This window comes from Mixophyes fleayi, chromosome 3, assembly GCF_038048845.1.
Source record: "Mixophyes fleayi isolate aMixFle1 chromosome 3, aMixFle1.hap1, whole genome shotgun sequence".
Taxonomy (NCBI): Eukaryota; Metazoa; Chordata; class Amphibia; order Anura; family Limnodynastidae; genus Mixophyes; species Mixophyes fleayi.
The window spans coordinates 330,411,577-330,424,154 of NC_134404.1; the positions used below are offsets into that span (position 1 = coordinate 330,411,577).

At 39.3% G+C, this 12,578-nt stretch overlaps 1 protein-coding gene across 1 annotated transcript in view; it reads right to left on the reverse strand.

Moving 5' to 3' along the window:
* Positions 1–12,578, reverse strand: part of USH2A (usherin) — a 558,840-nt gene that overhangs the window by 404,208 nt on the left and 142,054 nt on the right. The window contains exons 17-20 of the mRNA XM_075204257.1: positions 8,590–9,084; positions 6,966–7,220; positions 5,991–6,163; positions 5,106–5,250 (exon numbers count right to left, since the gene is read on the reverse strand). Of these exons, the coding sequence (XP_075060358.1) occupies positions 5,106–5,250; positions 5,991–6,163; positions 6,966–7,220; positions 8,590–9,084 (1,068 nt within the window). The remainder of the gene's footprint in view (positions 1–5,105; positions 5,251–5,990; positions 6,164–6,965; positions 7,221–8,589; positions 9,085–12,578) is intronic.

Consider the following 12,578-nt stretch of genomic DNA (forward strand, 5'->3'; position numbering starts at 1 on the left):
GCCGGTGTAACAGAGCTGGTGCATTGTGGGAATGTTAGCGTAGGTCTGGTAAAAGATTTTTTATTTTTTTTCTCTTTCTTGCCTCAGACGATTTCTATTATTACCAGATTTTTCAGATTGCTACAGTACGGTATCTGGGCCTGAGTCATTAAGGAAAGTAAGGCAAAAAAAAGGATTCTTCGGGACAAACCATGTTACAATGCAAGGGCTGCAAATTAGTTTTCTATTTTGCACATAAGTTAAATACTGGCTGTTTTTTCATGTAGCACACAAATACCTGATAGCGTAATTTTTACACTGAAATTTAAAGTTAATCTAGGACATCCCCTACCCCACTATAAATCTGTCCCCACATTTTACATTTACATCCCCCTACAATGAACATGGTTTTACCCAGGTGCAAAGATACTCTTTTTTTATGCTTTGCTCTCCTCAATGACTCAGGCCCTCTATGATTTACTATGCGCAAAGCAGTCTTAACACTTGAAATAATTAATGGAATAATTAGCCAAGTCGTAGCATCAGAGGGACACAAATTCTGTTCAAATGCTATTGTCAAAGGGAGAATGAAATGGTTTTAACCATGCCATGCAGGAAACGTTTTTTCCTGCCACAATTTTTGTGACATCGGTTAAATAGCCCAAATCTTCACATCACAAGTGTAGAGATTTAGTTAGGGTAAAGGAAATGATTAAATTGCTACCCAGATATGTGCTGTGTTGTCATGCATTCACACTCCTCTCACTCTGTCACCCCCGGCAACCACCAACCACTCTCCACTGTCACCCCCGGCAACCACCAACCACTCCCAACTGTCACTTCTCCTTCAAAAATATATATATTTTTTTTAAATCTTTATAAACACTTTTAACAATTAACAAATTAAATTAACAAATTAAAAACATCTTAGTATACCAAATTTCAGCCCTTTCTGAATTTTTTTTCCCACACACACTAAGAATTTAGTAGGTCAGTGTATAACTCCGCCCAGCAGGTGGCGCTGCAGCTTGGTTTTATTTTTTACACACACACACAGACTAACACACGCCACTAGACATTTATATTATATATATATATATATATATATATATATATATATATATATATATGTATTTGCCACTAAAATACACATTTCGACCATGTCTAAGATACATTTCCATATTCCAAAATCCACTCAACTTTTTCTGCATAACATCTTCTTTAACAAGTCAGTGTTGGTTGATTAGACTGGCTGATACCCATCATGGCCACCAACAGTTGCAGAATCAGAGGAAAAGATGATGATCCTTGTCATAAGAAGCATTACGTATGTCTCCCAAGCTATAGGACTTTGGAAGAAACACTTCATGACCTATTTAGGTATGTGGCTTGCAAAGTATAAGTTACAAAGTATAATAGAAGCAAAAAAGAAATGGAGAAGAGAATGAATAAGTGTGTTGCTGATACCGCTACTTGTTTCTGTAAGAAATTATGTAGCTGCATAATAGATTGTGCTTAATTATATATGTGATCTTATGTGTAGGAAACAGGGTCTATGCCTCAATATTCAAGATTGTAAAGTTAGAATGTAATCAATGTTTACTAATAAGAGTAAACATTTTCTCAGCAATATCTTTCTGTACTGCACATGTACCATATGTTAAAGCTGTTTTTCGTTTCATTGTTTCTTGATATAAATATCACTGCATGCCCAGCTCTGAGGAGAAGAGTTCAGTAACTTGAATGGTGAATCTAATGCAACTTTGCAGGTGGGTGCCTAATGGTTTAGATATCATACTTTATCGAAGCTGTCTTTGGCCAAGTCGTGACTGGGTAGGTGCATACTTGCCAACATTTTTTTTTCTTTTTCCGGGAGATGCCGGCTGGGACGTGGGCGTGCAGGGGGCGGGGCTGCGAAATCGCGTCATTTTGGCCCCGCCCCCGTGACGGAATGACGCAAATCGCGTCATTTTACAGTGGGGGCGGGGCTAAACGCCGCGATTCCGGGTGAATCGCGGCGTTTAAACTAAATTTTTCCCCCTTCCTATCAGGGAGATTGCCACACTCGTCCGGGAGACTCTTGCAAAATGCGGGAGTCTCCCGGACAATCCGGGAGAGTTGGCAAGTATGGGTAGGTGACCATGCCCTCAGATTGCTGCCTAGCACTGTAAAGCGTTAGGCGGCCCATTAACTATCTCCCTTCCACCGAAAATTTCAGCCTGTGGGACAAACATGTCCCCTGGCGGGACAACAGGACGGAACGCTAAATTTGCTGAAATCGGTACAATTGGGAGGTATGTCTACAGTACCCTAAATTATGGTCACCAAATACAGAGATCTAGACATATAAATATATGTGTGCAGGTACTGGCTTTATTATAAGGCAACGTAATATCCGTACCATCCAATCAGACTTTAGCTTTGATAAGTCTAAATACACCAGCCTGGTTACATCTGATTGGTTATAACACATCATAGTTTTTTGCACTATGTTAGCAGCTAAGCCACTTAGTATTTCTTTCATAAATGACCTTTAATTGAATATTCATTTAAGACTTTGTAATATTCACAGTTACAATACAAGCTTTGTTTTGGAATTTGCGATGTGCGAAGTGTAATACCAGTGATTTAAAAGCTGTAGATCCACGCTGAGGACACAACTAGGCAGCTGTGAGTAATCTAATGGGATATAATATTCATCAACATACTGTATGCAGGCAGCAAAAACTATCAACATGACATCCTGTGCGTAATCTGACAAAAATGCACAATTTACTTAGCATCAAGTTGGGAATCCAAATCTGCATCACATCGTGGGTTCTAAGACAGACAAGACAGACCATCAGCAGCATTACCCCACAAGACCCAGAGGCAACTCCAAGTTAACCAATACAGCTGCTTAAAGAATCTGCCAGGGAACCAGATGCAGAAGGCTGCTGGAAAATATCTTCCTCTGATTAGCATCTGTGTTCTTAATTGCCATAAAAACAGAAGGGAGAGAGAAGATTGTATCTCACAAGGAAACTGCAAAGTAAGTGAATGGATATATGTATATATATATATATATATATATATATATATATATATATATATATATATATATAAAAATATATATATATATTGTGAGAAAGTACACCATTCACAGGAATCGGACACAGGTATGCTGAACCATTTAGCTGTTTATTAGCAGTTGTCAGGATGGTAAAACAGCTCCAATGCTGGAACAGCAATTATATCCAGTATCAGTACACGAAAAAATCCCCACCACCTACATCTGGCTAGACATTAGTTCCCTGTCTACTCACCGGCCACTTACTGGCATCAGTGGTGCCACCCACACATACAGACAGTGTCTTTATTCTCCACCCCCAAGCACTACAAACAAATCACAGCGAACCAATCACACCCATGTGGATCCCTGTTTGCAGCCTGCTGCTGCAGACTAACTGTATTCCTACCTGTTCCCTTACAGGGAACTGTGGCAAATATCCCTCTTTGCCACATTATATTTTTATAAATATATATATATATATATATATATACGCACATATGAATACATATATATAAAAGTAACGTTGGGTGCCCCCAAATCCTAATAGTCCACAAGGTCGTGCTGCCAATTTCAAACATATGACTCACCTCCAGAGTCAGCACACATCTTTAGTTCCGCAATGGAGCCTAGGAGGAGGCGTTGCGCATGCGAATGTGCAGCGACTCCATTTCAGACATTTTCAGCTGCTTTAACAAAGCAGCCTCAGAGCTCCGGCGTACCAAATAAGACTAGCCTGCGTGCCAGACGTGACATGTGTGCTGGGCGTTGCAGACCACTGGTCTATGCGATGGTACAAATAAGGCCTGATTCAAGTCCCAATGAAACTTACGCGGCACTTGTAGTTACAAAAGAGCGCGGAACTTGAGCATAGTTTCCACCATAGTCAAATTCAAGCGGATCTCAAAATGTATTTAGATTTGAACCTGAGTATAAGTGCACTCTGCCGAAACACTGATTGTCGTATGTAGAAGGACAGAACAGAGTGCAGGATATGCACATGTACAATATAAGGACACATCAGAACGCATACTGAAATATTTATATTATAAAATGAAGTGACATCTCTAAACTGTATAATCAATACTAAAAAAATGGATTTAAAAAAAAAAAACATGTTTTTTTATTATTTTTGTATTTTGCATTAAATACATAAATCAGGTTGTTCTTAAAGTACATACAATGGGCCTGATTCATCAAGGCAAGTTTCTGCTAATTTTGAGCGTATCGTACGTGAAATCAATCTGCGCATACCTAGAACTGGGAGTTACGTCCGTGATCGCAGTCCTGTCCGCTGCGTGTTCGTACGCAAAGGACACTTACTACAGCATACGATTGAGGGGAGTGACCTGGGCGGGGACGGGGATTTTTGCCATAGCGAATTTACAATAGGGGCGCGCCAAACTCAACCGCACACAGCTACGTCCAAAACAAACGTCTGAAAGTTACTTGTTTCTCTGCCACATCTCTTGGCTATGGGGCTAGTCTAAGTCCTGATCAGTAGTGATGACAGTCTCGTATGCATGCTATAACATGTGTTTGCAAACACAAGCAACTGTAAAAATGTATTTTATGCTCAGTAGACATTAACAACATTCTAATAAGTGTATTTCCTGGGTAAAAAACTAAGAAAAAACTTTTTAATTTTTATCTACTGTCTTAACATTAATGCCTTTATTACTATCAGGTAACAATACAATGCAAGATTTTTTATTTTATTTTCCTTTTGCAAATTTATAATCCCCATAGGTATTGGACGCATCCGTTGCATTAGAGCACAGCAGACCTGCCGCCGATTTTAAAGCACACGTATCTTCAGATCTGTGCCTTGCTGAATTTGGGTGGACGCAAAGCCTAATAATGTACTATTTAGTGTCATTTCTATAAATCTGAGACAGTAAGGTTCATATACAAAATTGTATAAATGCAGCGCAAACAATATATGGCAACAAGCCAGTGTCTCCTGGGGTGTAAAGCCATCAATTGTATTTATTAAGTTTAATTTTTCTTCTACACACAATGACAATCCATTTGGCTGGTTTGTTACATGTCGTATGCATTTTTAAAATCCCCTTACCTGTAGCTAACGTCTTTCCGATCCCGGGCTCGCTGGTCACACAACCAATCTTATTGCAGAGGGTGATAGTGAAAGCATAATCATGATACGGCTCCAGCTCTATCACTTCATAATATAATTCATGATTCTCTGCTACATAGATCACCTGCAGGGACAAAGTCTCTCATTTACTAAGCAGATCAGAGATATTCTGATCATTGAAAACTAACATACACACTACATACTATATTCAATCCTCCATGATTGTTGCATTTCAACAGTATTTTATTTTAGTTACAAAAGTGATATTAACTACATTCTGTGTTTGCCATAAAAATACATTTTATATTACAATTAATATTAAAAAATATCAAAATATCTGAAGCACATGATACATTATTGCTATGTGTGACTGTGGCTTGTGGATGCTGCAGGGATAGAGTGAAACTGGGCTTATCTAACAATGTACAGCCTTACCAATGTTGGTAGCCTACCATACTGTAACGGTTTGCTGTTATAGTGTATTCTTTATTTCATCAGAGATTACAAAAACCATTATCCAAAGACATAGAGGCATATTTATCTATGCTAGTCCCAGCGATAAGGATGATTTTATATTGTGTATCTTGGAGATAAAAAAAAGTCCCCATCAACACCATTTATCAAAAAGTATTAAATATTAAAGAGATATTAGACTCCTTGGGTGGGGGGGGGGGGGGGGGGGGGAGGACCTATAGAAAATTATAGGTCTATTTCATAGTCTCTTTCACCCTGCCCATAGTTCGAATCAACTGGGGTTGTGATTGGGTGAACGTGTTGTGGGTATCATCATTATCGCTACATTTGGAAATACCGCATTGTTACTTGTAGTGTAGAGGACAAGACTTAGCAAATATACCTCAGTACCTCAGTTGAAGTTCTTCCTATATTGGAATTCTCAATCAGATCCTTCGATACAATGTTGACTGTATAGCCGGTAATCTCTCCTCTTGCTGCGTTGTTGGTAGGTTTCTCCCACGATACATTCAGAGAGTGCGGTGACAGAGGAAACACCGATGGTGGAGCCATGGAGATGGGTTCTGAGAACACAAACAGATCGGACGTCATTTTATGAAATTCTAATGAAGTAAATTCTACGTATGGATCTTTAGCTATATAGAATTTATCTACTAGTGTGCAAAACTTAATTAGACTTTAGACTTTAACTACACGTAGTGAAGGCAATCATTTTGTGACTATTATCTGGAAAGGTCTGAATAAGGCCTCACACAGTTGCTGCACATTTTTAAAACAGCCAACAAGCAACACAGCAATTAAGGGCGTGCACACATGCAGTAATGAATTCTGTTTCTTCTCCGTTCTTCTATTGAGCGCAACGCAGAGGAGAGACAGAATCTCACAAAAGGGTCATTTATTGGCAGTGGCGGATCCAGGGGGGGGGCTATCGCCCCCCCTAGCAGACACTTGCTGCCGACGGCTGCACAGTATGTGCAGGTCCGTCCAGCCGTGACAGGCAGGGACAGTGTGCTGCCCGGCTGCTCTGACAGCCGGGCAGCACACTGTCCCTGCCTGTCACGGCTGGACGGACCTGCACATACTGTGCAGCCGTCGGCAGCCTAAGATGTTAGAAAGGGGCGGGGCCTAAATCCCCCCCACACCCCCCTAAATCGCCCCGGGTACTGTAGATTTCTAGATCTGCCCCTGTTTATCAGGTGCAGTGCCCGTATTTGCCAGGTAGATGTAGGTGCAGGGACAGCTAAAAGACATGCACTACTTTATTCGTCATAAAAAATGTAACCCATACTATTGGGGCAGTATACGATCTCAAAACATGGATAATAATGAGAAAAAACACAATGTATTGAGCTTATACATTCCTACCAGATTCTGCTGTTTTATACGCAACCCATTCGGAAGCGACACTGCCAGCCATATTTGTTGACACAATACAAAATTCATACTCTGTGTTTGGCTCCAAATTAGTAATAATTGCACTGGTAACCGGTGGTGTTAGTGCATTTTCATTCTCAGACTCCACCACCGGCTGAGGGTTTAGCCAGCCGCTGGCATGGAATACCCTCCGCTCAATCGTCTGGTGTAAACATCTCATGTACAGTTCATGTCGTATAATGACTCCTAGATAGAATAAAAAAAATATAGGGGCTTATTTAGAACCTAATGAAAAGATCTATAAATCACAGCAACCAATCAGATATTAGCACTCTGGTATAGTCAGGCTATAGCAAAAATCTGGTTGGTTGCTGTGAATTACAACACTTTGTGTTGTTATTTGTGCCACAATGAGATCGTTATTCATGATATGTTCAAACCTCTAGCAACACTCTATAGTGAGAAAATCTGTTTCTTTGATGAAATTGATTTTGTACATTGTACAGAAGGCCATTCACTTCCTCTAGGTCGCATCTAGGTAGTAGGAAAAGGTAGGTTATACAATTAATTTCTGAACAGGAAAAGGCAAAGCAATACCTTTTACCTTGTACTATAGCATAAAATGTTGGCTTTAGTTTACCTTAAAATAAATATAAAATCTTAAATATCTATAAAATGACTGATACATTTCATATTATCCACGAAATTCCAATATATGTGCTCTAGGTAAACTGTATTAAATGTAGTCATTTTGATTTCGCATAAGTAACTGATTAACAGAGGAAATGCATTATATGATATTATTTTCCTGTGTCATCAGTAACTATTTTGGAAACGTAGATTGTCTGTCTTAAAACAATCCTAATTAGCATTGATCCTCACACTAAAAATAACTGTCCTTGGCAATGAGGCGAAAAAATATCATTATTAAGCTTTGTACGCAAAAGTGTCAACGGGTTTGCCCATTGGCCTCGGCAATGAAACGTTTCAGGACAGAAAAAGAAATCCACAGACTCATTTACTGTACCTAAAAAAAGGAATCTAATTAGGGTCTTTTCAATTAATTAAAGGTAAAATTAAGTAGATAAATGAGTGGAGAGCAATGTATTTAAATTTGATTCACATGACTCATTATAACAAATTATATAGACTTATATGTCTACTTCTTTAGATCTGGCATTTAAATATCATTTTATTTTGTACATAAAAATAATTTTAATTTTCTATGTTTTTCTTTTCCATTTCTTTAATAAGTAACTCCAGCTGATGAAGAGTAGGGTGTGTTTTAAAGGGTGGAATGACGATGTAGTGTAGAGCGTTGTGACGGATGGGTGCTTAAAGGGAAATAGTGCCCTGAATGACATAATAGAGTTGAACTGGATTCTACTTGTATGGAACTGGCTGATCTATAGATTTAGAAACTGCATAATAAAAGTAAAAGCTCAAAAAGTTCTATTCTCTTTTCACAATTTAGTTAATCCTTAAAAAATGATACATATTATCTCTCACTCCCTCTCTCTCTATATATACCGTATATATGCTTTCACACTAATTTATATTACACTAGTGATAACTTATTCTGATATAACAGCAATACAGAAGATGTTGGACCTACCATTTGGCTGTAATGGTGGTGACCATTGTAAATGAAGATCTGTAGAACTGGAATTTTGGACAACCGGCGGTCTCTGGCCAGCAGGTGGCGCTTGAGCTGTTACCACTGTGATAGGCAAACTCTGTAAACACCCTTCGGATGTACATGCTTGGACCGAAAAATTATACTTGGTAAAGGGCTTCAAATTATCAACAGTCACCATTGTGTCAAGGCCCTCATAAGCGACAATGGCCTGGAATGAACCAATTGATGTAGACATTAGTCTGAACGTCTCTATTGGACCGGTCTGATAAGGTGTAATAGTCCAGTTTAGTGAGGCAGAGTATTGACCCACTGGATAACTGAGATTCAGCTCTAATTCACCAGATGGAGCCCCAGCTCTTGTTCGATAAACCACCGTGGTGCTGATGGCAAATCCGTGCACATTCCTGGCATCAATATGGTAAGAGTAAGCGGTGTATGATAACAAGGATGTGTCCATATATCTCTGTGCACCTAGTCCAAAGACATAAAGAGATTGTGTAAAGATGTATTTCTAAGGTTCTATCATTACATGTAAACCACTGTATATTTACAAGCATCACTTAAGATATGTATTTTTCCTGCAAGGCCGGACACTTCGGCCACGCTACCCACACCCATCATTGCTCTAGAAGTCTCTGGACACCCCCGTGGGTAAACACTTCTCTGGACCAGGACACAATATGACAGATTTAAAAGTCTTAACACTAAAAGGTCTTTTTAAAAATGACAGGGAGAGAAAAATATCGGAAATCAAACTGAGAAGAACATTCCAGTCATTAACTCAAGGACTCATTATAACACCTGGATTTATGACGCACTACATGGACACAATTCACACCCCACAGCAGAACAACTCCAGGGGTAAATGTATCATACACCGGTTTGTACAAGTCGCCAGAAATCGGCATGTTGACAGCTAAAATTTAAAGCGGCGCTGCCTTGTAAAGGGAAACTTGCCTTTACAAGGCAGCACCGCTTTAAATTTTAGCTGTCAACTCACCGATTTCCGGTGACTTGTACAAACTGGAGTATAATACATTTACCCCCAGATCTCTAAACTCCTAGGACTTTTACTCTTCCATCCGTAACGAAAATCTTAGTTTTATTACTTTCGGTTACCTTAATGATATATCCCTTCCCCCCTGTACAAATGTCTTGATGTAACAGCTCTTAAATGTTGTGCATTTGCCTCAGTCATTCATTTGTAAACTAGCCTGATGAAGGGGCCTCTGTGCTCTGAAAGCTAGCAAATAAAATAATTTTTTTTTTTTTGGTTAGCCAATAAAAGTATCACTCCTATAATACTTTTGTCTTGTTTGTCACAAAAGTATTTAACATCACAGAGATTTTGTGTGGAAAATCTAAGACAAATATTAGCCTTACACTAATCGAATAATGTGTTATATCTGTTGAGTTGCTATGAGTTAAAACACCTCATTCCACTATATTATTAAATAAGTCCCATGGCATACTGGAATGATAATTGTCTCTTTTTGAACAATAAAGTTTTTGAAATACCAGCATACAAATCAACACAAGCTGACATAAAGTAAAGTCATAAAACAGAATGAATGGCTCAAAATCAAAAGCCTAGAACACCTACTTAAAATGAGCCAACAAACAGATATTCAGTTCAAATTTTGTAAAAGCATGTAAGCAGATTAACAGCTCACCTTCCTAACCTTCTCTACCACTGAATTTAGAGTAATTAAATTAACAAGTAATGCTAGATTTAAATCTGAAATCTGTTTCAGTTTAAGTAGAAAGCTTTACTCAGTAGTTAAAGAGCATTATTTCTATTACATGTGATACCATTTATCAATCTATACAGTTATTTAACAGGATTTGCTTTTAGCATTCTCTCTCTCTGTGTCTCTGTCTCTCACTCTGTTTTGCTTTAGTTTCACCAATGAACTCCTGTCCTGGTTTCAGGTTGTCTAGTTATCCATATTCTATAATTGAGATAGACAGTCTTCATTTCAGCTGCATTGCTCTCACTTCCAAAAATAAGATTTCATGACCCAGGATGAGATATTTAATTGAACTACAAATAGTGCAGAGTTCTCATTTGTGGGATCTGGTTGGTGCAACGGAGCCTCTTTCAGCCACCACAAAAGGACCAGCTTTTAATTGGTACTCAGGAGGTGTCAACTTATACTTTCATGCCTTTTGCATCAACTAGGTATACTTTATTCTATTGGTATTTTCTACATAAAAATATTATTTTCCATATAAAAACATTTGAGCACACAAATGTGACACTTGAAATAAAGACAGACCCAATGATTTTTTACAAACTTATATTATTCAAGACTAGACAGAGCAGAATTTTCGGTGAAAAAAACAACAGTGTCTAAGAATATACCCAAGTAGCACCCAGAACTGCAAAGACCTCTTGTAGCAGTGGGTCCAACCCAATGCTGGAGCTTGATTCACCACCCTATTTAGTCCCAGGACTGCTAATGAAGCAGCTGGTAGCTTTAGGAGCAGGTGTAACTTAAGCAGAGCCGTTGCCTGTTTTCCAGACAAGGAGCAAAGGGATGTCGCCACAACTTGCAACACACAGCGAGCAGGTGCCAACCGCTGTATTCAATCTGGGGTAGTCGCACTTACCCAAATGTGTGGGCAGTTCTGGAGACATTGATGGAAATCTGCATGTGTTTCAGATATATAGAGGCTTCATTTAGGCATATTTAGATGATGTAGCTATATTAGTAAGACCTGGAATCACCATGTACAAAGTATATTAGATGTTAAGAAATTCAGCCCAGCCTACAGAATTTTTTCAGATGAATGTCAGTTGGCATTGACAAAAGTACAGTACCTAGGGTGCCATATGGAGGGAGGGCAGGTTAGACCAGAATTAGAGATGGTAGAGGCAATCTAACCCACAGACAGATACTAGTATTGTCTGGGACTACTACTTACAGACACATTCAGCAATGTTGTCAAACTCTCGATACACTTCTGTAAGAAACGGTTCCCCAAAGTGGTAGACTTGACAGCCACTGATGAGTTGACGTTCCAAACGTTTAAAAGGGCCATGCTGGTCTAGTGCTGTGAGTGACCATCTATGTGAAGGACTTATTGTATAGACTGATGTGCTCTACTAAGGACTAGAACCAGAACTCAGCCAGGGGGGGCCTGACGGGGAAGAGCACCCTGTGGCTTATATAAGCTGGAAACTGTTGAATCAGGAGGTGAATATTGAAAGTGGGTGTTTGGCCATTGTGAGGACTGTGAGAGCCTCATAAGTATGGCTGGCCCTTCACTCTGGGGACCACTGTAGAAAATAACAGATTATGAGCTTCATTTTTATGACTTTAATATTATTCTCAAGCAAAGAAAGGCCCACAGCAAAGCAAATGGTCTATCTCATGAGAAAGAGCCAGGTAATGCCCAGTAATGGGCATGTGGCCCACTGGTGGCCCATATGAACAAGAGGGGGAAGAGGGTTATTGGGTTTCTCCTTCACCACCATCTCCACAAATAGAGGTGGTAACTTTTTAATTTGGCATAGAAATAAAAAAGAAGGCCCAGAGGTGTTAGATCTAAAACTGTTGGACTGCGTCCCGAGGACCTGTCTCCATACCTCCAGGAGTTAAATTCAGAACCCACTGGTATCCATCTCTGCATGTACTGGGGCACAGACACACCCCTACCACTATATTATATTTAAAGTATCCATCCTTGCGTACAGATAATTGGTCAGCCTGGATTGGTTACAGCACTGCAGAACTAGTGGCGCTATATAAATAGATGATGATTCCTTAAGAGCCCATGTGAAGCTATCTACCTTCTTGGTGTGTCTATACACTTAAATGAACAGTTCTTATAAGAGATATTTAAGTCAATAAACACCACTATTTATAAGATCCTGTATGTTCTTGTGCTACACCTGCCCCTGCTCTGCTCCTCTTGACCAGCCAAATTAAAGAGCTCACTTTAATCCATTCCCTGGCTAT